The sequence below is a fragment of the Chamaea fasciata genome, unplaced genomic scaffold (genome assembly GCF_029207755.1).
Source record: "Chamaea fasciata isolate MVZ Bird 193981 ecotype frontalis unplaced genomic scaffold, bChaFas1.0.hap1 SCAF_1, whole genome shotgun sequence".
Lineage (NCBI taxonomy): Eukaryota > Metazoa > Chordata > Aves > Passeriformes > Sylviidae > Chamaea > Chamaea fasciata.
In genome coordinates this window covers 72,015,183-72,042,797 of record NW_027094086.1, presented here as the reverse complement: position 1 = coordinate 72,042,797, position 27,615 = coordinate 72,015,183, and the positions used below count along the sequence as shown (strand labels likewise).

Here is a 27,615-nt window from a genome sequence, read left to right as displayed (position 1 = left end):
AATCCTTTTTTATTTGGAGGGTGCTTCAAAATTTAGGATGTTACTTTCATTATTCCTTGTGTGAAATTGAAAGTTCTGACTTAGAAATCAATTTCATACAAATAAAGTATCTGCTACAGGTAGAATGATGCTTCTTTTTGACAGGTTCATAGCTAGTTCCTTGAGGGAGTGAACCTGTTTATTACCTGGGATGAGGACAAGGCACAGCAAAGGCTTAAACAAAAACAACATAACAATGTGATTGCTGGACTGGTGCTATGGAAGTGGAGGCAGGTGGATGGCCTTCCAGTGCAGTTGTTGAAATGCCAGAGTACTTGAGCAGCAGAAAGTGCATACTGAAACTCAAAGCTTTCATTACTAATTGGAAATAGGGTTTTTTTTCCTTCCCTGCCAATGTCATGGTTTAGGAATGATAGTTCCCAATTTAGTGCCCCCACCAAGACTCCCTAAACTATGGGCTTCCCAGTTTCTCCTCCCCCTTCCCACTGTGACAGGATAAAGTTGAGTATTGGAGGTAAAAAAAGGCAAAGACCAGGGATTGAAATAATGTTTTACTGGAAACAGCAATGGAATAAGAAACGAAACAGTTGCAGCAACAATAGTAATGACAGAGGGTATAAGGAAAGAACTGATTCACACAAATAAACCCCCTTAAAATAGGCAATACCAGACAGTTCCCTTCACCACATTTTCTTGACCCTTAGGATTCCCTTCTCCCTGGAAGAGAGTCCCTGTCCCCTGCCCCCAGTTATGACTGATATGGTACAAAATAACCTCAGAGATCTAGTCATGATCCTTCCCAGTTACTGCAAAAATTAACCCTGTCCTGGGTTAATCCACGAAGGTATTGTACCTGGATTTTTACTATGAATCAACTGAAAATGGCAGGTAGAAATGAATGTGCATGGAAGACCATGAAAGGAGCAAGCTGCTCCTAACTGAACTCAAAAGACATAAAAATGAATTCTAAAAAAAAAAAAGAAAGATGGGGCTGGTGACCTAGGAGAAGTGTGGAGTAATTGTCGGATCTTGCAGGGATAGACTTAGGAGAGCCAAGGCTGACCTTGAGTTAAATCTGGGAAGGGATGTTGAGCACAACAAAGGATTCTACAAGCACCTCAGCTGCAAAATGGAGACTGGGGAAAATGTGGTCCCACTGCTAAATGGGCACAGGGTGAAAAATGACGTGGAAAAGACCAAGGCACTCAGTGCTTCCTAGCAAAACCTCAGGTTTTGCTACTAAGACCAGACTTCGTGAACCTCTGGTCCCCAAGACCCATGGGAAAGTCTAATCTCTTCTTTCACTCCTATCTTTTCTTATTGTCTTTCTGGGACAGCATCCAGCATATCTCACCCTCGGCCTTTCTCCCTCCCTGAGTTGCAAATGAAAGTCTGTTCCAACCAGATCTAAATGTCAGCAGTGGATGTGTATTACATTTCCTTGACTTCTCCTAGCAGGAGTGGCAAACTAAAAAAGGCCAGTGTTGATATCAAGAATGTTTGTTGCACTGGCATCATCATGGACACAGAGCGTAGCCAGGCAACAGGAAAACAGGGCATTCATTTATCAGACAGGCCACAGAACTCTAGACATTCTTCCCTCTGCTTTGAATCAGGGAAAGCAATTTGCAAAAGGACATGTGCTGAACATGCAAAAGCTTGCACAAGGGAAATTTCTGTAGCAAGAAATATTCAGAAATTGAGGTAACCTAGGTAGAAACACATACTCAGATTCAGGTGGCAAGATTATGAGTGCTGACTTGCAACAGAACAGATTGTAAGTCACTGGAAAAGTGCTTTTAGTGTAAAATAAATAACACATGAGAGAGGAAAAAGCAGTGTGCGCTGCTTGAATCTGGATGTTACAATAAAAACAGAACACATTTTGGGTGTAGGGTAGGCTTAAGATAGAATTTTGATTCTTGATTTTATTATTTTACTTTGAAAAAAACCCCAAACTTGGCCCATATTTTATAAGCATTTAATATAATTTCTCTAGCTATGAAGAATAACTTTAGTGATATTAATTATAAGTGATGCTTGATTTTCTTTCATTTTTGCTGAAATTCTTTTTAAAGTGCATCAAAATATATAATTTTGATGAAAGTTTATTGCTAATTTGAAGTAAATTAAGATAAATAGTGGGTGATGTCTGTCTATTTGGAATTACAATTAAAAGGTTGTATCAATTCCTCTACTGGTTCAAACAATACCTGCTGTACTGTCTTGTCTCCAGCCTGCAGCAGGTGCCTGCAAAAAGCCTAAATTTATAATAATAGTTCCTTTGAAAATTTTCTCAGCCTTTAGAATCCAGGAGCTTCCTGAGGTGAAGTTAGGGTACTGGATGGGTTTTTATCCAGTCAGCTGTCACAGGGAATTTGTAAAGTGGGGTAACCACAGGAACAAAATCACACCATTCAGTAACAGAAATTTTAATAATAATTAAGCAATTTTCTCTGTTCGATTAGGTTTTATAGCAGAAAATAGAATAATGTATTGCCAGCAGGGCAGGTTTAATCAAAACCTCACATCCCTGAGGGATATTTTCATATCAATTTCACCCTGTGACATTTAACTCATTTTTTGTATCTTTGTTGTCATGTGGAAGAGAGTTCTTCAGCTCATCATGGGAATTAAGAACTTCTGGGGTTTAAATCCTTAAATATTCTTTTTAATTCAAAGAACAGTTAATACACTTTAAATTCACTGTTTAAAATCAGTGAACAATATTCTCTGTGCACCTTTCTCATGGTTGTATAGCTGACTGTTATCTCTCTCCTCAGATGCCTTTTTTCTTAGCCGAAGGAACTAGTCTATTTAATTCTACTCTGTAAAGAAAACACAAAAAGCTGGAGGTCTTTTGTCCCCTTTTTATGCATCTTTCCTAGTTTTACTTTCAAATTTGAAATTATGGATTGGGACTGAAATGCAAAAAAATGTTCAAAATAAGGGCTAAATGGATTTGTTCCATGGTACAAGGATGTTCTCTAGTGTTTTGTACTTCTCATAATTTATTCTTAGTTTTTTTTTAATAATGTAACTCAATATCTTATTTCTGAATAGTAATGTTCAGTTCAGAGCTCATCAATGAATACATGAAAATAAATAAATTATCTATTTAAGGTGTTTTTTCCTGGTGTCTTATTAAAACTGCAGATTAAATTCAATATAGATAACTAGCCATTCAGATTTATAAGGGTTTCCTAGAACTCTATGTAGTCAGTTCTTTGCTAACCTCAATAACTTGGTGTCTTTAGCAAGTATTGTCACATAACTGTTCATTCCCTTTCCTGCATCACCTAGGGATATGTTCAGCATTTATGTGTTCGGCTGTTAATTACTGTGTATCTCAACTACTCACATCCTCCCGCCTGAAAATTGACCACATACCTACCCACTTACTTTTTAAACTCTTTATTTAGTGAAGAACCTTCCCTCATGTCCTGATTTTCTTGAAGAAGTTCTTAAAGGTCCTTTGGTAAGAGAACTTGTCCAATACATATTGCAAATCCAAACAGGGTGCATCTTCTAGATATCCTGTGATCATACTTTGTCCATATCCATATCTATTTTTCTAGTACTTTTCTTAGGATTTTATTCCATTCTAGATGCAGGACTTAGCCTTTATTGTGCTTAATATGGCTCTTGTCAGCATATTTTCCTGGCCTGTTGAGGTGCCTCTGAAAAAAAAAGCATTTTGGGCTCTCCAGCATTTTGCTCTCCCATATTCTCTGACTATTCTGTAATTTGTGAAGCTGCTGAGAGTGTACTGTGTCACATTGCCTGGGTTATTCATAAAGCCATTAAATGATATTGGCCCAAATATCAGTCTTCACCTGACTGATCACTGGTGACCAGTTGGACTCTGTGCTACTGAATGCAACCCTTCAAGCCTTGTGATTCAGACAGCTTTTCACTTTTGTTATCATCTGTTAGTCCAGTCAATGTCTTGGTGTCTGGGCTCTGAGGATACTACAGGAAACACTGGCAAAGATATTCCTGAAGGTAAGGTAAAACAGTGGGCACTGTTCTTCTCAAAGGAAGCGATCATGTTGGTAAGGGGTGAGTTTTCCTTGTCAGATCCATGCTGGTTGTTTCCTTGCAAACTTGCTAGAGAATAATTTTGCAGTGTCTTCAGTCCTCTCCTTCAGTATACTTAGATGTTAATCTGGTCCCATGGACTTGTATGATTAGTTTAGTTGTCTTCGGTTTAGATGTCTCCTAACTCTGATCTTCCTCTGTGTTTAGTAATGCTTTGCTTCCACAGGCTTTGCCAGTAGGCTCAGAGATACTGCTCTGGACAGTTGACACCCAGCAGTCAGGGGGATTGAATTCACACATCAGGCCTTGCATCTTTGTTCACTCTTTATTATTTATGATGCAGGTTTTGATAATTTGCTTGATACAGACATCAGCACTGATGGTTTCTTGGATCTTCCAGGAGCCCATTTTAGAAATACATATTTTCTGTTTTGCAGACCTCAAGTACCACAGCAGTTGTGAGCTGAAGGTCATAAACTGTTAAATAGTTCAGCACTTTCCTCTCTGAATTACTTTTAATATTCTTGAACAACTCACCATGCTGAAAATGTGTTGCTTTTCATTTTATCTGTGTTCTATAACCTCTTGTAACAACACTATGGTTTGAGATGAGAGTTTTTTTATCAGCAGCCCTGCATATTCTGGGATGAGAACTTCCTTGAGCTCTGCCATGATGAACTTGGGCAAGGGGAGAAATATGGTGGGTTTTTTTGGTGTGGCTTTATCTTAATTACTTCTTTGGTCTTTTATTGCTTCTTTGAACTGTCAAGATTCCTGATTTTAATGTGTTTGAAGGACTTACTCATAGTATTTATGACTTTTGTAAATTATTCTTCAGTGCTTTATTTTCTTCATTTTGACACTGCTTTAGGTTTTTGAAAGATGCTTACTTCCTTTTTTTAACTACTTCTGTCCTGCTGTTAATCTGTTCCAAGTTGTCCTTTGCATCAGTTTTTGTTTGTTTGTTTGTTTGTTTGTTTTTCTTTTTGCAAGGTAGTGTTTATGTGTCTCCTTAAATGCTGCCAGCAAAAAAAAATTAACTCTCAGCTGCCTGACCTAGCTCTTTCTTATCATGCTGCTTCATCCTGAAGTTCCTTTTCATGGAGCAAACATGCTCTAGTATCCAAGTACATCCTGGTTGCTGTTACAGTGCAATTCCTGCATGCTACTTAGTACAAAGTCAAGAACTGCTTTTTCACTCTTCAGCCTTATGTTAAGTTGCTTCATGAAAGCCTTGATTTGTGTCTAAAAATTTACTCTTGCTGTCAGTCTGTAGTGTTATGCCTGTCCAGATTTTATGAGGGTAGCTGAAGTCAGCCACTCCTCCTGTACTCTTTGGCCTCATAGCACTCCTTACAGTATGTGTTTGGGGAAACTACCTTTTGCTCTGGAGAGGATGCCTGTCTATGTACCCAAGTCTCTTCCTAGCAGGCCACTGGAGACAGGTTTTCCATTTTATCTTTCTGCTTCTACCCTAATTTTCTTTCCATAACTAGCTTTGAAGATGATGTGTAGCATGGGCTATGGATGCCTCTGAACATCTCAGCTTCTTTTGCGAAACACATGATGATCAAGTCTCTACCTGACTTCATTTTGTTGGTGTCTTTGCTCCCATGCATTCGTGTAGGGAGAGAGAACCCAACATCAGATCATTTTCCTCTCCTTCTGCTCACTCACCTGCTATGATATCACTGGATGATCTTCCTTGGGTGTAGTACTGTTCTGGAGCATTCCTGGAGGTCATCTCCACAGATTCCTATATATCTTTATTTAGTTCTTCAGCAGTTCAGTGCTCTCCCTTTGTAGGTGTTTAGGGTGAACCCAACTGCAGCATGTAATTTCCTCAGAAAAAACTGAGGGATGCTTGTTCTGTCTGCACATGCTCATGTGTGGTAATGAGATACTCTGCCCAAATACAGCATATTTACTCTGTGTGACTGCCGCTTATATTAGCCAGTGCCCTCTCTTAATCCAGTCTTCTTCCACTTGTGGTCTTTGGGTTGAGGACCATGCATGAAACCTGCAATGTGAGAAAACAAATTAAAAATTGTGTTAGCTTCTTTTGCCAAGATACAAAAGAAACTCCCTCTGTACTCCCTGTGCAGCGAACTACATTTGCCTCTTGCGTGCAGAGATAAGCCAACCTGTTGACATTTTTGGTTTGCTCTGTGTTGTTTTGATTTATACTAGTGCATGTTGCAGTTTGGAATTGAATCAGACTAGCATTTGTAGAGAACTGACCTCCTAAAATAGACAAAACTTTGATAAAAGATGTTATTGTGGTAGCAGCAGTGGGAGGGATTTCCAAGCATGCATTTTAAGTATGTTCAGGCTGTTACCGAATCATAATTGTTATCTGTTCTCTGCCTTGCATCACATCTGCATTAACCAACCCCCCTCCCAGGATTCTTAAGATAACAATCTCTCTTCATTAAATCAAGAACAGGAGCCAAATGATTGAGATTCTTGCTTGGCTTATCACATTTGGAAAATTGGCATCCTTCTGACAGTAAGACATGACAAGTTACGTCTATACTAGAAAAATGATGTGTGTTAGAAAATAACTTTCAGCTAGCACAACATCTAACATGATTTTGTATTTAATTTAGATTGAGATTAAAAACTTCTATTGCAAATGCATTACTCCATTTATTGAGACAAGTTTGTGGCTTTCTATGCTACAATTACTGTATACTAGAAGTTGTACCTGTGAATATTAGGAAGACTTTGGGGGGTTATGGATTGGCTGGTAAAATGTGCTACTTTAGTTTACAAATTTGGTGAGTTAGTTCCACTATAGAGGAGTTCACAGGTATGTGTTCAAGGAAGGAATTTAGTGTATGAATAAAATATTAATTCCTAACTGTAATTAATCCAATACAGCACTTTTGTTGGTACTGGATTTGTGACAGTGGAGTAAGAGAAGATGAAAACTAGCAAAGAAAGCCTTATTCTTCCTCTCGCTCTTCCTTTTTTCCCATACTGGTATGATAGCTTTTATTTTGCATTACTTTTAGTTTAGGTGCTTTCATATTCTGTTAATGGAGCTGTATTTAGTTCCAACTGTAAGGGAGGCAGTTGCTGCTCTAAAAAGAGGCATACAGCCATTTCATTTTGTGGCACACCTCTTTTCTTGTGCTATTTACTCATTTGCTTCAGTATTGCTATTACTGGTTTTACTGTTACTGTTGTTACTAGTTCTAGCAGTTTATCTTTTGGGCAATGTGGAATATTCTTGCCAAGGGCTTTTTTTTTTTTTTTTTTTTTTTTTTTTTTTAATGTGCAGAAGAATTTATTTTGAACAATTGAGTTTTCTTGCCTGAGGACATCAGCCATCTCTACAAAGTTATTAAGATGTAATTAAATTGTCCCAAAAAAATGAACAAAAAAATACAAGATCCCTCTCACGTACATTTAAAATTTTAATTTTGTCATGCTACCCTAATGACTTTGTAAAATCAGAAGTTTTTTTCCAGTTATGCACAGAATACAACTTCTCCAAAACCTGCCTACTATGTTGTCTTATTTTCACCCCAATCACTTTGTGATTGTACATGTGGAATAAAGGGACAGAATTTTTTTGCAAATAAAACAACTGAAAGATTTTATTTTTCTGTACTCTCATGTACAAAAAAACTTTGCTTGTATTTCCCTCTCTAGAAGAGGAAGATTTCAATCTGAATGGTGGAGGTTTCAGAAAGTTGGGAAGTACCAAGAAGAGTAAGAAGCAGATTATTTTACTCAAGGTGTATTGATTAGTCATAAAATACGATGTGTGTTAATGGATATTCGTTTTCACTCTGATTCAATCTGTTGTATAAGAATAGGAACAGGCATATATTTTTGGAAGAGTGGTTAAAGCTGAAAGAAGGGACAAAGTGTCCATCAGGATCAATACTTTAAAGAGGTAAAGTGTCTGTGAGAACATTTTTTTTCTCCTCAAGCAGATTTCTGACAAATGGGGAGCATCATGAATGAAGATATTCACATTGGATTTGAGGTGATTGGGAGACAGCAGCATGCAAACTATTACCAAAAAAGTGCAAAATGGAAGCCAAAATGGGCAAACATATATATAATAATTTAATTTTAAACTTACCTAATTTTATATATACATGTATGTAATGTATTTCTGTAATGCACACAACCATGTAGTAATTTCAGTATGGAATGATATGACATTCACATTTTTTAGGGTGTTTCGTTCCTTTACTTTTTTGGTGGAGTGGCTGGTCCTTGCTTGCACACAACTCTCATTGAAATTTATTTGCTGCATCTCACTGTAATATAGATTTTGTGGGATTAATGGGAAGTGTTTTCTAACAGAACTGCAGCTTTTGAAATCAATTTGGCTTGAAAGAAAAAGAGTCTCTAACTATGAATATTATATGGAATAAGGAAAATGGTGTGGAGGGCAGTGACAGGTTATGGCTCCCCATTCCCTAAACCCCTCTGCTGCTGGTGAGGAGGAGGTAGTGAAGGGATGAATCCAGAGTGAAGGGAAAAATTAATTCCTGGGAAAAGCTGGTCATGGTTGTGGTGAGAAAGTGTTTTAGCTATGTCTGTTTCTGACCATCAGACTCTATTCTTAATTGTCAATAAAATGAATTCATGAGAAAGAAGCTGGGTGGGCATCTGGCAGCCAGCCAAGCTGCCTACATTCTGGCATACTTTCTAAATGTACACACATTCCAATTTCTGTCCTGCCTTCCCTCTGCTTTTTCCAGAAACTGACAGATTAAGATTAATATTGAAAATATCCAAATTCAAATCACCACATTTAACAAATAATGATACTCTGGATGAATGTAGCCAAACATTGTGCTGTTCTAGGAACACGGGTAGGAAAGAATGCATTGTTTTTATTCAGTCTTAATCCTAGTCTTATGATGCTTATGTGAAATTTCTATTGCACTTGAGGAAAGGGTTATGCAGGTGCTCAGTCACAGTTAATATCCAGGCCAAAAGGATATCTCTGCTGAGGCTTTACTTTGCCATACAGAGCAAGCAATGGTGGTTTTTTTGGTGGGTGGGTTTTTTTTTTTTGGTGGGTGGGGTTTTTTTGTGTGTGTGTGTGTATGTGTGTTTGGTGTTTTGTTTTAGTTTGTTTTTTTGTTGTTTTTTTGTTTTGTTTTGTTTTGTTTTTCTAAGAGGGGTTGTCATTTGTTTGGGTTTTTTAAAATCACTTTTATTTTAATTTTTTATTTTGGTTGCTTTTTTTTTTGGTTGATCAGTTGGTTTTGCCTGAGGTTTTTTTAGCAAAAATAGAGATTGTCCTTTTTTTTTTTTTTCTCCTTAAGAATACTGAGATATATTCATTTTTGTATACCTTGCACTTAAAATAGAAAACTAATTTTGATTATTTGGATTTTCTTTTGGCTTTGGAGTCTTGTAGAGGTGCTCTCAGTACAGCCTGATCTGAGTTTCAAACCCATTTCACAATTCACAGTAAAAACTAAAATGAGTGGACTTTGGTCTAATTCTTAAGTTCTTTAATATTTCAGACCTATGCTAAGGGTTTCGTATTCTAAACTACTATATAGCTGCCCCTTTTCTGAAGTGGATATTGAGAATGTTTACAATTTCTCGCCTTTCTTCTGTTCTTCTTAGACAAAACTTACTTTGATTTTGGAGTGCTTTGCTCTAGTAAATGCTCTGGGATTTGTAGCAGACTTCAAAAGATTTTCAGCAGAAAAAGCCCAGGAGAATTTTTAAGAAATAATTTCTAAAAATATATTTTGTAACTTTCTTGTTTATAATTTTAAACCAGCTTCCAACATAAACCACTGTTAAAGAGCTAAGAGCTATAGCATACTCATCAGGGGACAAATTGTTAATGAGGTGTAATTTGAAAGGGGAAAGCTGATGATATCTGCAGAAGGAAATGAGAGCCCCAAGGCTGCATAGAAGTGCCTTATTACCTGTTGCACTGAGCATTCTGATGAATGAGTTTTATTTACCATGTTTTTATAGTTACTTTCACTGAGCTTTCAGCGACGTTGGAAGAAAAATACCAAAGTACAGTATGGTTCGTCTAATGTAGCAGTCAAAGTGTTTCTAAATCAAGAAATATAAAAATGAGGCTATAGGAGCAGGAAAATATTAAACAGCTGTTTCAGAAATAAATTTTTTGATTGGCCTTCCTGCGTGAGATATTTACTAAAATTTCTGTATGTCACTGAAATTTTGGAGATACTTTTCTCAACACTTAAAGGGATCTGAATCTAAAAGTTGAGTAGTTTCCTACGAGTCTACAAGGTCAGCAGGGAAGGAAATAGGAGGTAAAAGTTGCAGATGAATTATTAAGATATGATGATTATTTCAGTGACTGCTGTCATAAGATTACTTGTCAATGTTGAATGAGATAAACACCTTTATATGTAACAAGGGCGTGTTTTCCCTTTAAGCGGCTGTTCCATTGTCCCTGCAAAAGTGGCCAATTTGGATCTGAATGTTTGACTTTTAGAAATTGGATAGAAATCACCCACCCATTTAATGTTGCTGCTATGAGGTTGCTAGATGTCACTGACCTCCACTAATTAATAACTTGAATGATGTTCGACATATAGCCTAGAGGTGCAAAGTTCTGTGTGCCATTGACATTGCTCCAGACTGTTCACTTGTGTCAAAACAAGAGAGAAGGGCACTTACATTCAGGCTTTTTCATAGCCTCACTGCTATCTCACATCTTCATGATGAAGTTGTCACTCAGAGTTGGATTACAGGCCCCGTGGTTCCCAGTTCTCCTCCTGTCATGGTGGAGTACATGAGGTTCCTGTGGAGATATTTTCATATTCTGTGCAGATACCCTCTTTAGTCCTGAGGCTCCTGTTTGTCTTTCTCACCCTTGATTTCTGTATAATTTAGCAGTGCAGCTACACTCCAGTGATTTTTCCTATTAGCTATAGGTTCAAGATTTCTGATTTTAATAAGCGCCTTTGCATTTTGTGTCTAATGAGAATTTTTCTCAGCCTGCTGGGGTTTTTTTTGTCCAACTCCACAGCTCATGATATTATCTATAAGTTGATGACACTCACTTATGTGTCTCTCTACTTTTTATTCTTCTCCGTATTCTTGCTATTTTGTTTCTCATGTTATTTTAGCATTTTTCAAATTAAAGCAAATTATTTTAAAGTAAGCATAACAAAAACTGAAATGTTATTCCATCTTTCCTTTTGTGAACTGTCAATTGTGCTGTCATGAACTGTGTTGCCAACTCTTTGGAATTTTTTAATGTTTTTTTTTTCTTACTGTGTTCAATTTTGCCCAGTCCACTTTCTAGATGTTCTATATATTTATGTGCTATCCTTGAATGGAAAGATGAAAACTCAAACTTGATTTTTGCAATCACTTTTCTGGGCAATTAACTTAAGCAGAAGGATGTAGAATATGTGTCTCCTTGCTGTTGAAACATGATTTTTCACTAGCTTTTCACTGGACAAGCTGCATGAATTGGTGGTTCATGCATTTCTTTTGGTGTTAGCATTCTACTTCCTCTGTGCTTTCATCTATCTAAAATCTTCTTGTCTGATTTGTTTGCTTATTTAATGGAAAAAATACATATTTTTAAGTTCCTTCAACGGATTTTTTCTCTTTGCTGTCTTGTAAGATACCATTTTTAGGTTAACTTTAAAAATATGTTTATTATTGTAAGTAACACTTATTGTAAAGCATGGTATTTTCTCTAGAACTGGAGATGGGTATTGCTGTTGACAGAATGAAGCCTGCCGTCCCTAAAGCCTGATGACAAAGCCATTTAAATAAACAAGTGAAAAAGACAAATACAAACTGTGATGAAGTTCTTCTTCTCTTCCTAATGTGACATTATGTACAAAATTATATGCAAACATACAGAAATACGTTTCTTTGGTAGTCTCAGTTATTCAGTATGACTTAGAAGGTGTTAAAATTTTCATCCTCCAGTGTATGTTTCAGGTTTATCTGAGGTTTTGTAGCTCATACCTGGAAGCTGTAATGCAGCTATCTTTGACTTCCCAGGGGAAAGGGACGGTATGTTGGCCGTGTCTCTCAGAAATCATTTCAGGGAGGTTTTTGATTTGCACGAAGTACTCTGAAGTGCCGTGGCTTCCTTGGCTGTCCGTGGCTGAAAGCTGAGGTGGAATGATTGCTGGGCATCCCACATCAGCATGGCTTTCTTGATCAGCAAATGAGCATTGGGAAGGATGGCCCACGTTCCAATACTGTCTCTTCCTTTCAATTTCCATGCAATTTACTAGGAATGAGCAGGTGTACAGGAGGAAAAAACCAACAAACTTCTGCTTGCCTGTGCTCAAGATCCAAACCAACATTTTGTGGCACTCCAGTGCCAGAGGACTCTTCTCACCACTTCTTTTGTTATTAACCTTAGGGGCTTGAGAAGTAGGAAATTATATTGAAATTCCTTTGATTTCATTGGAATAAAGACAATTCTGACATATCAAGACCTAAAGGTTTAAAACACTATTTGTAAGAAAAATAACATAAATCAAAATGTTGTTTTCAAAAAGTCTTGGAGCCTACTAAAATGAGTCTTATTTGCAAAAAAAACCAGGAAACTTCAAAACTCAATGTGGTAACACAGATGTTAAATCTTAAAGGATTCATATGTAATTTATTCAAAACATTAAATTTACTATATGTAGTATAATTCCAGAATATGCATTAAAGATGTGCTGTGAAATCTCATTCCTACCTGCTGAATGGCTGCCAAGTTTGGGAGTGCAAGAACATTTTGTTGTTTTACCCCTTCAGCACAATCCTGCATTCAATTTTTAAATGTTCATAAAAACTGTAAAAGCCTCAGAATGCCAGATTGGAACAAATAAAACTTTGAAAGTCACAGTGCAACAGTTTTGGGTTTCTTAGTAACTCTCTGGGAGCAGGATTGAAAATCCTAGTTCCAAACATACTCAAGTTTTGAATTGCTAGCTTCTAGGTTTGGAACTTCATTTTCCTCTCTAACATGGTGTCTGTTAAGTGTAAAGCAAGTGGATATTTTGTGACATTTAGAAATCCTTGCAGAAGACAAAGAGGGGAATGCACAGGTGGATGGCTAGCTGGCATTTGTGAATGTTCAGTCTTGGGCAGAGTCCTGTGTCATTCAAGTCAGTGGAGTGGCCCAACACTGATGGTTTGTGAGTAACTAACTCTGATTTTTTCTCTAATATGGTTAATTTTTTTCTTTTATCATATTAGCTCTGACAATTTTCAACAACTGTTTATTTGCATAATCATTAAATCATATGCTTAAAACTTTGGCTGCTTCATGAATTGGCAGGGTATGTACTTCTACTTTTTTATATACTTCAGGCTAGTATATTTGGAATAAAATTAAGTTGACATCAGCTGCTTGAAGCCATATAAAGCTTCAGATATTATTTGGTTTAAGTACAGAATTATATATTTATCAGGAGATTTCGCTTCTAACTGAATTCCAAAGCCTGGAAAATTCAAGCATGATTTTATGTTTATTTTCATCAGTTTTGCAGTGCTTACTTTATAAGAAACTGTAATTTTTAAACTGTGGATGAACAGTAAAAGCTGATTCTGAACAAATGAAAACACACATGATGTTATTCCCCGGAAAATTGGCTGTTACATGTGGCAAAAAAACTTGGAGGCAAAATAATGCAGTGTCTGTAGCCAATTAGTAAAGTTGTCCATATGGTGCTGGACTTGTTGTGCGAGCTGCTGGCCTGTCACTTCATGTGAAAGCCTAACCAGGATGTCTTAAATCCTCAGAAACCATCTTTTCCTCCTTTCTTGTGAGCCAGAATGAGAAGCTATATTAAAAGGAAGCCCTTTTTTAATAATTTAGTTTTTCATTTAGAGAATGATAGTTTCCAAAGATATTTGTCAGGAGCCTATTGGTAAGATAGGCAGCTCCAGCAGCAATGGCTGAAAGGATGATGCAAGGTCATGACTCTGTGGAAAACAAGGAAAATGGTTCCTGTGAAGTAGCGACAGGTATAAATCTGCCCTAAGTGGCTTTACATGTTTGCTGGAAGCAAGGATATCATTACACCTAAGCATGCCTCAAAACTTCTGGTAACCATCAAAACCACCGCTAGCTCTGCGGCTGCTAATTTGCTGCTAATGTCTTGCTGGTGTACTGCTCCGTGGCTACATTCTTTCTTTTCATTTATGATCCTGACACTTTCTTTATTGCCTCTTTAAATTCAACTTTTGGAATCCAACATACAGAGCTAATTAGGCAGGCTGTAAGACACCCTCGCCAAACAAGTCAAAACATTTTGAAGCCATTCCATTGCTGGACTTGATGTGAACAGTAAGGCGATGTTGCTCATGTTTGTTGACATATATTATTATGGTTATTGCCATTATACCCCACGTCCCCAGAGTATTGTTTAAATACATGGTACAAGAAATGAAAGCAAGCAGATAGTGGAAAAAGGAAAAAAAAAAGGAAATATCATGTAGTTGTTAGTTTTTGGCATTGTGTAATTAAACCATCTTCTTTAGTGTTATTTTTGCCAGTATCTAATTAGCAGAGCCATCTGCCTAAGAAGTGCTGGACCATCTGTCTGGAATACTGTTCTGTTCATTTCTTGGTTCTTGACTAATTAGCTTCTTTTTCTATTAAATGTAATAGTACATTCTGTTTCTACATTTCAAGGTTCATTTATAAGTATAAATACATATACGTATGAATGCATACCTGTCTACCTGTATATGTTTTGAATATTTGTGTATCTACAGGAACATAGTTCTCGCAGGAGGTCTGATTGTACTCAGTTATGTGTGCAGCTTTCACTGTAGGTGAAAGCCACACTTTTCTTGTTGCCCTGTCAATAAAACTAACACGTCTCTCACTTAAATCATTCTAATTGGCCAGTTCTTTATTGAATGTGTTCAAATTTCAAATTTCCTGTTTACATTTACTAATTAAAGTTGGAGTTATAGAAAGGGGCCACATTAAAGTTAAGCATGTAAGGCTCTGATTTTTTTTCCCTCTGTTATATATTGTAATTTTTCTGGAAAAATATGTGATAATTTAGGTTGGAAGGAACCTCCAGATGTCTTGCCTGGGGATTTCCTTTGTTGCTTCATGTTGGGCATGTAAGAGAATCCCTTGACGGTTACTTCTGTGAACTTTATTTACTGTTTCTACACTTTCCGTGTTTCTCTTTTGGTGTTCTTCAAAGGTATTTGGATAAATCAGTTTAAAGTGGAGATTGTCTTTCAGGTTTTGTTGGAGTTAATTTCTTTGCAGTTAATTAGTTTAAGTTGCTGAAGATACAATAGTTTAACTTCTAAGTGAGACTCTTACTGTTCATACAGAGAAGTTACTAAAATATATCTGTTGTTCCAAAGACTACTAATAATTTCAAGAATGTAATTTTTAACTTAACAAATATGGGTGTTGAATGCACATTTTTCTTCATTTTGAAGATAATAGCTTCATTAACTATTTACCAGTTGGAAGCTTTTTTCTTCACTGACTGGAATTTCTCTCCTCCTACTACCCCCTTGAAAATGCCAGAAGAGATTTCATCTGAAGTTTTGAAGTTCTTTACAAACATCAATGTTTAAAACACTTATACAGTTATTTACAATTGAGGTTTTTCAAAAAGTACCTGCCATCAGTTTGAAACTTGAGTTCAAGCTTAGAGTTAAGTGTGCACCAAAGCCTTGGCTTTGTTCAGTCTGAATTTCTGTCAAATCTGTATGGAGCTTTGTGGTTCATGCATTTTTTTTTTTAATCAAAGAAAACAATATGTGTTCAAAAGTGAACTGTGACAACCTCATCAGAGTACACTGGTTAAGTTCAAGTTGTATCTTTCAAGTGCAGTCTTTAGAGTTGCTCACATTGACTTTCGCAGCATTTGAAACCTTACTACTTTACATAATTAAGGTTTATTTATGTATAAGAGAATGTATTTATGAAGGAGATTGGGAAATTAGGAGCACTCTAAGTCAAGGCATTAAATTGTAGAGGTGCTTGAAGGACAATATTGATCATAGAATTTATAAAAGCCATGTCATTGTAAATATTGCTATCAGAAACAGACTGGTGTGCCACCTTAAACCCTCCTCCTTAACCTTTGCAGCTGTGTTCTTTGTAGAAATGTGCAGTAGTAGCTGTGTATGACCTGTCCTTATTTTCTCTGACACTGACTTTCAAATCCCTGTTTACTCTTTCCCCAGAGTGAACTAACCTGAGTGTCTATAATTTGGTTCAATGAACTTTGTTGCCAGCTTAAATAGAATTATAATATTAATTAAAACCAGTACACTGAATGTACTTGTAGGTTGTATTTAGAATGTGAAAATTGAAGGTTCTTGTTAAGAAAAACAGAAAAAAAATCCTGTTAGGATAAACCTTAGCCGTATATGTCTTTATAGTGAAACAAATATCCAACATGTTTTGCATGTCATATCTGCACTCCTCTGAACTTCATGGAAATGTCATCAATCAGTAAGCAGGGGCATCATCATAAGCAGGAGAATTTGTCAATTTAAGAGAAGCAGTGGATAACAGTAATGTCTGTAAACATGGTTTTGCACTTATTATCTAGAATAATGCAATCCGTAGGTGTCCATCTGGTCTTTCAGAATGACAGTTTTCAAGTCATAATCTTCTAATGGCAAAACCCACATTGTTATTATTCTGTTCGGACATTTTGTTTTGTCTTTGTGCGCTGAAGATTCAGGACACATTTTTCTCTTTTTTTTCCCACACTGAAATGACATTTATCTTAAAGAGCTTTCTACCTGTCTTCCTCCTGTATATAAGCAGTAGACTATGTTGCATATCTAAATTTCCATTTTGTGGAAAACTCGCCTGAATTTCCTGAACATTAGAAGGCAAAAAGAAAGCAAGCTCTGTATAGAAATGTTTGCCTGCATTACTGAACTATGTGGGAGCCTTAGGGACCAAAGTACAACAGACAGAACTACTCAGCTCTCTTCAGATGCCTTTGTACTCTATTTCATTTGCAGCCTCCTCTATTATTATCTCCTCTAGCAGTGGAACCAAGGCCTATAGGAGTATAAGTACATTTGGTTTCAAAGATGGGACTTGGCTTTGTTACCAGTGTTACCACTGCATTTATTTCTTGTCCACATAGTATTACTCCTTTTTAGCAGATATTATCATGAATAGGGCTTCCCCATAGAGTTGACTATTTGGTTAACTTGGAAGCAAATAAATTTATGCCTAGTTGTAGCAGTTTCTTCTGTTTGGGTTCTTGTATATGCTGTTAACTATGATGTCCAAAATTACTACATAATATTTTAATATTTCACGTCCTCCTTCAAATTACTTTTACTGTGGACTTGGACCAAATTAATTGGAAGCTTTGTATTTTGTCACTGAAAAATTATTTATTGATAAACGTTTAATGCAATCTTATTCCTTCTGTTCATGCTTGACATGTTTTTCTCTGTTCAGTTTTGGCAAGAACTCTCCCTCAAACCTTCTTTTTAAGTACCTATATTTCCCTCTCTTTCTACTCTGACCTCCTCCTGGTACCTAACTCTTGCTTTTCTCCAGGTATTTAAAATTTTTGGGTTGTTCAGAGATAACATATTCAGCACTTTTATCTAGTGCCATATGACATGGAGGTTCAGTGTGTCCTAGTGGATTGATTAGGAATTCGGTTGTCCTTCGATCTCTGTTATGGATGTGAATTGCTTCTTGCATTACCGAGTCAAAGGAGTTAGTTCATTGCTGCTTTTTTATCTAACTCAGTATGAGATTTCTTTCATGCTGCTAGATAGAGTTTTTTACAAATCCTACGGTCATTCACAAATGGATTCTTCCAGAAGTTTTCAATATATTCCCCTATACTCCATGGTCATTTAGCATTGTAAAAGCAAATGCTGTAAACAGGAAGGTTTAGGATGGAGGGAGAGAAGTAATTGCAATAATTTTCACAAGTTGTGTTTTTTTTCTTGAAGTGAAAAATGATCATTCTTGGGCTTGTTGAAACACAAATGCTCTGAAAGGCAACCCCCCCCCCCCTTATTTTAACTAGGCTTTCACCCTGTTATTAATTAGAGAGGCTGCTTGCTATTAATACAGTCTCCATTAAAAACGAGGTAAAAAATATTTCCTATATTAAAGCTGGATAAATGGTCTTTCATTATTTCCTTGTAAATAAAAATGAAAAGGCTGTGGTTTCAGTAATTAGGCAGCAGTGGTTACTTCAGAAATCTCAGTTCTTCTTGATAAAATGTGAAGTGCTTTGTGGCATTTTTATCTAAAGAACATATGGATGTGCACTGCTGAGGTGAAAGAATGCACCTGATTTAAAATGCACTTTGACTGAACAGCATATATAGGCATTCAAATATGTACATGTATTGGCACATTAACACCAAGCATGCAACCTGCTCCACTGAAGAGCAAACCTTGGAAGTCACAGCTGCTGAATGATAAATATGGAAATAACTGGAATTAACTCATGCAGTGAAACTGTAGTAATGCAGACTAGGCATTACAGTCCTGGCATAAATCTGTTGAAGCAGTGAGAGAGCTCGAAAAAATGAGGATAAATTGCTTCTGCTTTGCAGTGCACTGTTTCACTGTTGTCTTGTATGTCTTTGCCCATTGCTTCTTTCCCTGAATGGATGTTTTAGTGCTTCTGATCAGTGCTGCAGTCTTACCTTTAGAGACTAAAATCTCCATTTGATGCTTGAGATAAATACTTCAAAAAGTGCAATAGGGCACACTTTCCCATTGAGCAAGGTTTCTCAGCAGAGCTGATCTCAGATGCTGTGCTGATGCAGCCCAGCTCTGCTGGAGAAAGGTTCAGCCTTTCTGTGTGTTCCTCTATCTGCTTACCCTCATAAAACTCACAAAAAAAAAAAGGCTAAATAGTATTTAGCCAACTTTCTTTTGGATTAAAATAATAAAAACACCTTCAACAGCAAAGCTACTTTTCAAAAGAGAAAACTCTTAAGAGGCATTTATAGATAAGATCATCAACAGCTAATCATCACTATGTCTGAAACACATAACACAAACTTGGGCTTAGATAGCTCAGAGGCTTATATTTTTGTGTTACCTGCAATTCTAACAAATTCCTTTTGGTTGCAGGCAGTGGAGTGGCAATGTGATGAAGCTACTAAAAGAGCCTGTTACAGTAAAGGCAAATCAAAGGTAAGCATGAGACAGGTGTTCTGCTTTAATAAAATTTTTATGTTAATAGCAGATGTAATTCAGTGTATAAATCCCTACCTACCTTATGCATTTTTACTGTCTCCCTTTCTGAAGTGAGATGTAGGAAAGGAATCTGTGTAAGCATAGAAATAAAGAAGACTATAGGGAGCAGAGGTAAGAGATACAGTCACGTGATTCCTGTTTGAAATGGCCATGAACTTTACCTTCCAACAATTTACTGTTTTGACACCAAGGTTAAACATGGCATGTCATATGTAGTGAATTGTATTCTCACTTCATTTTTTGTGCTGTAAATCCCAAATAAATCTGTAATTACTTTGTAAAATTCTCAGTTTATATCCCTGTGTTTAAGATGCAGTTTTATTAACTTTTTTATTTTCTATCTACTGGTGCTGTGAAGAAAATAATATTAAGTTCACTAACTTCTTAGACATTGAACTTGATTTATTTTTGTATTTAAAACCAATTCTTTATCTGGCCAACTGCAATTTCTATTATTCAGTACAGGTAAATGTAATGCTACGATGGAACCTTTGGCTGTCCCAACCTGAAGCTAGTTATCAAATTAATTATAAAAGCAATTAGAATTGCATGCAGTCTATGTTTTTAATTTTTATACTGTTAAATGATAAAAGATAATTCAACTAAAACATAAAGGGAGAACACATCAAGAGTGATAATGCAAAAGAGCACACTTTTATTCAGTAGAATGGGTTGCATAATTTATTGTTGTGCAAAACTCAAAAAATCCCAAGCTTCAAAAAAATATTCCAAAAACTCTATCATCTAGTAGAGGAGGAATCTCTTCTGCGTAGTTATCTAATCACTGACTTTTAAATTTCTCCCATTAAACAGTTAATTTCCAGTTCTTTTTTTACTAAGTGCTGGAAAATAAAATTGCAGTGTATGATTGTATATTTGAGATTAGAGAGGAAGAATAGCCTCACTTCTGAAGCAGGGCCATGTTATACTGTCAGGTATAGAAAAGAAAGGACTTTTTGAACCTCATATTTTAAGCAAATGTTTAATTTTCTAAGTTGTTACTTTTCCCTGGAAAATTTATGCTTCAATATATCCCTCAAGCCTTTATCCTTAGCTTTCTGATGACAAGACTTGGAAGTAAGGGTATGAAGTATCAATAGAGTATGTCACAATGCATTGATCAAGGGACATGTACAGTAGAAACAATTCTGGTAGGAATGCTCTGTGCAACTAAACATAAAGGGCTTTGTTTCACAGTGATTTTCCAAGTTTAAGGCTGGGAGAATAACATTCAACTTGTCTGAAAGTCATAGTGCAGTGACTGTGATCTAACATGATGGATGGAAGTAATTGTAAATTCGAGGCTATAGCAATGTACTTTCAAATAATATGTTGACAACACTGTTACCACACATTTTATTCAACAGCGTAAAGCATCTGTTGATATCAAATAATTTTATTAGGGGAAATGCACAACACTGGTGATACACATTTAAGAATGGGCCTTAGTGTAGTTCTTTATTCATGCAGAGTTTCATTTATGCTCATCACACCCTTTTGAAGAAGATGATGATTGGAAGTTAAGCTGTCACTGTAAAAGGGTGTATATGCAATTCAAGTAATGATGTCTGGGATTGTTTCTTAGTATTGTTATTATTTGTCCAAAGATTTCATTTGTACCCATAAGCATGTTCCTCATTCATAGTCTAGAAAAGGATTATAGTCTTTATGCTTCATTACATTAAAAAGAAATCCTTGGAGTAAATACTTCTCTTCTTACTGTTACCATTTGGGTTGGGGGAGTTTTTTGGTGTGTAAACTTTGTAGCCTGAAAGCTTCATATGGGAGTTGCTGGAGAATGCAGAGATACCGTCTGAGAAAACCTACCCAGCTGGAATGACAACTGATATTTTGAACTTTTCATGCCTCTTTTGTTTTCACTGATGTGGTCAGTGAAAGATAAATTTATGACCAGGGAAAGGATAGCTAAATTATGTTTGTCTTTTATTGCCTTATTTCCAAAACTAAAGCAAGGTCACTATACTCTCTGTAGGAGATGCATACAGAGCCTTCTCTTGGAAAAACTGGGAATTATCAGATCAGGAGGAATTCATTCCAGGGCTACATTGTCCCTCTTCAGAGAAAATATCTTTGCAAACACAATTCCAGTTACTGTTATCAGAAAAACTTGTTTGCTTGCCTGTTGTACAAATAGATGCAGCCCAAATTGCAGAGTGGCAGAGTCTCTGTAACATTTCTCAGGTGAATTCAGATTTCAGGGCAGGCACATGTAACTGTAGGAAGACACAGGAAAGACTGGAGTTAAAATGTGTTAAGGCCAGCCCAGGCTGTGGCAGAGGAGAGAGGAGGATTTCAGGGGAATGGCTGTGGGTAGGTTATTCATTCAGATCCTGATTTCTCTGGAAGCTCTGCTGACCACGGAGCAGCATGAGGGCAATAAGTTCAGGTGGCAAAACCTGAACTCATTGCTTGAAAGTCACTTTAACTGATGGAGTGAATGCCCTGAGACCAGAAGGTGACTTTGAACCCTGAAGCAACTCAAGTAGTTTTTAGATAATGGTCAGTGAAACACAACTCTTTTTTTGTTCTTGAGAAAGAAGCTGCCCGGAATTTTTGCCTGTGGCTGTTATCAGTTGTTCTGAGGTTTATGCTTTAGAAGCCAATGAGGGAAAAGAGCTGAAGGGGAAAATATATGGGGACATCTGTCACATTTGACAGTGTAATGTGCACTTGACTTCTGAAGGCCGATGTTTGTTACTCAGACTTCAGACATTTATCTACCAATTTAAGCTTTTGTCTAAAATAGCTAGTGGCTACAAGAGTGAGCCATGCAAAATTATGTCCTTGTGGCCAGCATGCGTTAGCATGTAGAAGTCTAGAGCACCAGACACAATTAAGAGAATAAATTTGCCTATTCATACTGACACTTGTGGTAGGGAATGTTAGAAAGAAAAAATATAAATGAAGTTGTTGAGAATGCATAAACCAAAGAGAGGTTAAAAATAATAATGCAAATTAAAATTAAATCCCATCTCTTGATTATTTAAGATTCTAATGGCTAGGTGTGTTAATATCTGAACCTTCAATAAAAGTATTTAAAAATTAAATGCAGGTATGTTTAAAATGTTAACATTTACAAGAAATATTGCTGCAAGAGGATATTTTGCAGTCAGATTGATCTTGGACTGTCAAGGTAGTTTTAAGTAACAACCTAGCCTGCTTGGCTGCTGAATTGTTTAAAATGGTTGTATTTTGTTTCAGATGTCCTGATACAAAAGTAGAAAGTTTTTCCTAAATGAATTTTTTTATTTGAGATATATTTTTATAGGCAAATAAGAAGGTATATGACATAGAGGTCGAGATGAACTGGAGAATAAAACTACATAAAAGATAGCTACCAAACCTAACACCACTCCCGACCTAAAAAATCCTTTGATTTGAAGTCCTTTGTCACTTCTACAAAATACATCCCATTTTTGCATGTGTCAAAAGTGAACCAGCATGTCCAAACTTTGCTTTAGAACTAGCAAAGTATCTCTGGACAATACAGGTGACTAAATAATGAAGTCCTTTGTCAGTATATTTTTGGGTGGTGATGGTTTTCTTCATGACCTATTTTTAAATTTTTTTTTTGCATTAATATGGATAGTTTTTCAAATCAAGAAAGTAGCCAATTAAAAAAAGTTATTCTTTCATTTTCCATTTTTTGTGCTGTGTTCTCAACAAAAATTCCATATGAGATGTCTTATTTGCCCTGTTTCAGTATGGATTGTTGTCAAGTTGGCACAGGACTTGGGAACATTAAAGGAAGAATCTTGTGATTCCCAAGAATGTCAGAGTTTAAGAAATTAGCATTATTTTTGAACAAAATGAGTGGGTGATCAGCGTGCAAGTGATTTGGAAATGACACTTTTTCAGGGAGCTCTGCAATATGAAGAGGAGAGGTTGGATGGATTGTAATGTCAGAACCCACTTATTTTTCCTACACGTACATTCCATGCCTTGTTGCAAAAGGGCAGAATGGAAACAGAACAATGAATAAATTACTATCTTACATTCTGTGAACCTCCTTAAGCACCCTTCCAATTAAAAAAAAAAAATCCCTCAAAAAAGTTGCCTTCTAATTTTTTGGGTTTTTTATGGTGATGGAGTTATAACAGTCTGATACAACGAAACTGCCAAAACGACCAACACTGCCACGTTGTGAAATAACTACTTTTTTAGTGGCTTGTTGCATTGCCCAACTGAGTTATATGGTTGTGTATTAGACTCTTTGTGGTTTAAAGAATATCAAGATGACAGTTTTATGAGTTTCAGTATAAAAACTTCATCATTTTTACCCAATAGGAATCAAATGCTGCTTCTAAGATGTTTGTCCCTTGCCCTTAAAGGCTCAAAGAGAAGCATTTAAAAGCTAGTTTTTCATAAGAAACCAATGCAAATGTGAGTTTGAAAGGTATTTTTTTCCAAGAGGTAATTTCTTTCCTGAGATTTTACAGGATTTTTTTTTAGTTTGTTTTTAACTTGACTTTTATGAGGAAAGGCATAGAAGATAAATTCTAGAAGTTTTCTGAGAGACCTTTAAAATATTTTCCCCATCTTCTTTTGCAGTCTGTTTTGTGCCTGTTCAATTTATTCAGGATTATATTTGTTGTCTTCCGGGATGAGAGTCTATTTTCAAGATAAACAAGTAATCCATTTAATATAACTGTGGGCCAGATAATGGGACTTCTGTGCTACTGCTGTTGTATGGATTTACTTACATGATTTCACTTAATATCAGCTAGAATTGCATAGCTGTATTTTCACAAGGCTTTTTTCAGACTTTTTATAAGACTTATTTTGTGGTGAATGCTAGAGAGCATTCAAATATAAGTTTCCAGGAAACTTTTTTTTCTCCAAACATATTGTTGATCATTTTGTTGGATATGGACATTGATTTTTTTCAAGAGAAGTGTTTGAAGTTTTTCTCATATAGTTCTGGGAGATTTTTAGTATTGTAGGACAAAGCTATCTGTTTGAATTAACAGTAGAAATTGCTGTTGATTTCTAGCTCCTGAAATGAGAGATATGAATATCATAAAGTCTTCACCCATCCTAATGGGGTAAAAACATGTCAAATTATCCCTGAGGGTGAGCATATTTGTATTTTGGTCATGAAATTTTTTGAGAAACTTTGAAATATGTTCTGAGAGGAAATCTTCAGTACTAGAGAGGTTTGTTGTTATCCTGTGATGCATGTGTATAAATAAGAAATCTGTGCATACTGTGATTGCTAGCTCAGGTATGCTTAAGTTTTGTTTACCTAAAATTTTTCTGTGTGAATAAATAACCATGGAAAGCAAAGTGTCATTTGTGTCCTCTGTACTCTGCAGTATCACTAAATGTATTTTTTCTTTTATGTGTGGCAGGAGGAATGCCAGAACTATATTCGAGTGCTTCTTGTTGGAGGCAACCATCTCTTTACCTGTGGAACCAATGCATTCACTCCAATCTGCACCAATCGCACGGTAAGAGTTGAATGTTTTCCCCACAAGCTGGAGTCCCTGTTCTGAGCCAGCAGATTAAAAGGCAGAGCATGTTGTGGCTGAGAACTGGCTACATGATCATTGCTGGGTGAGCTGATGTGTAAAAGGCTGATTTAGCTTGTGGCAGGCTAAATAGGAGAGCTAACCGATCTCTTTTTTTGCAGTCCTTTCCTCAGATGTGGGAAACACAGCTGTGAGCATCTCAGTTCCTTCTACATGCCAATTTTTATGAACCCTATGTGTTTTAAGACTTCTGCCACTGTCAGTTTTGATTGGCATTAATAAGTTTAGTTATCAAATGTGGTTGTATAACTGCATACTATGTGTGTGTAATTCTGGAGAAATGAGAGTACCTGTATTAGTGATTTCTGGCTGATGAGACTGAGAAATCTTGACTGAGAAGATCTGTCATTCTGTGTTCAAAAAACCTAATTATAGCATCAGTAATAGTCATAATAAGTATCAAAATGTCACTGTTTGGACTAGGCTACCTATTGGTTTCAGGAGGGGAGAAACACTTAAATAAAAAGAATAGCTGCATTACTAAAAAACTCAGTGCCAGATTTATTATGTTTAAACCCATTGCACCTTTATTTTCAAATAGCATATTTACATCATGCTGTGGTTAATGGCTCAAAGTATTTGGGCTGCTAAATCAGAGATAGTTCTGCTGAGTTCGAAAGCTCCTTTTCTTACTCTCATTTTTCATGTGAGATTTTTTTCCTAAAATACACCAAAAAAAACAAACAAAAGATTTTTTTTGTCGTTGTTGTCTGCTGTGGTAGATGCCTTATTGATTCTGGCAATCAGGTTAGGTTTTATTTTTCATAATAACTATCTTTTCAGAAGTAACTAATTTTTGAGCCCCTTCTAATACAAAACATTTAGGCATGATGAATAATGACTGACATGTATGCTTTACACATCAAAATGGCAAAGGTGAGATCTGACAACATTACAAGAAGACTTTCTGTATGAGACTATTTCAGATTGATGAAGAGGTTGGCTCATCTCTATTGTACAGTAATAAAGTAGAGGGGAGGTGTTTGTCATAGGATTTTATTCAGATTGATGCACCTTGGCTAAAATGATAATTTTCAGGTAATTTAAATTCCTTTTTCTAATTCTTTTACAGTTAAGCAACTTGGCAGAGATACATGACCAAATCAGTGGCATGGCTCGTTGTCCTTACAGTCCCCAGCACAATTCTACTGCTCTTCTCACTTCCAGTGGAGAATTATATGCTGCTACAGCCATGGATTTTCCAGGAAGAGATCCTGCTATTTATCGAAGTTTGGGGGCCCTTCCTCCTCTCCGAACTGCCCAGTACAACTCCAAGTGGCTGAATGGTGAGTGTTGGTGGACTGTGAGACTCATCTTTTAAACTCATGTTCATCACATTCATGGTATTGAAATTCCATTCTGAGAATCTGAATGTTTTTGAAGTATTGTTTATTTAACTTTTACATTATTTTGCTTTTTTGATATATTATTTTACTAGTTTTATGGAATTTAGTTAATATAGCTGAAATCTGTAGATGTGCCCTTAAATATAAGTAATTTTTGCAGGCACAGGGATGAGATGCACTTACAGTGCTCTTACATGGCAAAGCTGAGTCAGCTTTGAGAGCAGATTGCATTGAGCATTCTTTTCAAAGTCCCTCAAAAACCTAAGGCAGAAGATAAACAGTTTAGAATGGACTGAATTCTCCTGGCTTTCCCTGCAGGTCCCAGCCTTGACAAGCAGAAAAAAGTTTGACTTTCAAGCTGCTTAGGTGGTAGATTGACATTTTTGACACTTATTATAGCCTAAGGACGGAATAGTTTACAAAACATATCATAAAATTGTGCTTAGCAGTCAATTTTGTTTCATGGACATTAATCACATGATGAGGATTTCCAGCTGGGAGAAGCTGTAAACAGATAGGTATTCCTGGGATGTGACAGACTGAGTTGCCATTTTGTTTATTACAAAAAAAAGAAACAGATTCTTCTAAAATGAAAAATATTATTACACATGAAGTGTGAAATTATGTATATTATAGTTTGCCCATGGTGTTCTAGAAGAAAAAAAAAATCATAATGCATGATATGTGACACAACAGTCACTATTCCTACAGTACATTTCATGTTATGATGGGATTATTCTCATGCTAGAAATTAAATACATATATAAATCCTTCTAGCTTCAGAACATCTGGTCAGCTGCAAGTAACAGATTTTAGTTTGAATATATCAGTTCTCATATAATGTGAATGCTGAATTGTGCCTATAGGATTGGTATATTTTATTTGAACAATGAACCCATCAGAGGTAGCTCACAGAAATTTGTGACCTTTTCTCAAGGTTGGATGATTTTAGAATGTTAATTACAACAACAGAAAAAGTCCTAAATTTGTGTGGAACATAACAGAATTATAGCAGTGCAAAAGAAGTGAAGGGAAGAACAAACTCATGATAATTATATCCCTGGTCAGGCACACTTTTTCCTCTCAGCTTGGTATTGGAACTAATTGCTGTGCCACACCTGTGTGCTTTTGTCAAAGGGGAAAAAGTCTTCACACAGAATTTGCACCTTTACTGGATATTTTTATGCCAAAAGCACCCTGAAATTCACACTAGGCTTCTCTAATTAATGATATTCACTGTATTCACATTTTGTCTATTAAAAGCTTCAGATGTACTTATACATTCTCCATTAGAGTTCATTCTTCTGACTCAAAACTGTTTGTAATTAAGTTACCAGGAAACTGTAGCTTTTATCTTTGGGGAGGAAGAACAAGATGATTTTTGTAATTGGAGCCAGATAAAGTAAGTCCAATAAAAGAGCAAAAGCAGCCTAGTTAACTATATTAAAGGAAGGGGGAATGTTTTCTGGGGTAGCTAGGAGTGGGT

At 36.3% G+C, this 27,615-nt stretch overlaps 1 protein-coding gene across 4 annotated transcripts in view; it reads left to right on the top strand.

The window, feature by feature from the left end:
• SEMA5A (semaphorin 5A) overlaps nucleotides 1–27,615 on the top strand; it is a 318,649-nt gene that overhangs the window by 152,939 nt on the left and 138,095 nt on the right. For all 4 annotated transcript variants that reach the window (XM_066186026.1, XM_066186022.1, XM_066186035.1 and 1 more), the window contains 3 exons: nucleotides 19,106–19,168; nucleotides 24,604–24,702; nucleotides 25,856–26,069. In XM_066186026.1, the coding sequence (XP_066042123.1) occupies nucleotides 19,106–19,168; nucleotides 24,604–24,702; nucleotides 25,856–26,069 (376 nt within the window). The remainder of the gene's footprint in view (nucleotides 1–19,105; nucleotides 19,169–24,603; nucleotides 24,703–25,855; nucleotides 26,070–27,615) is intronic.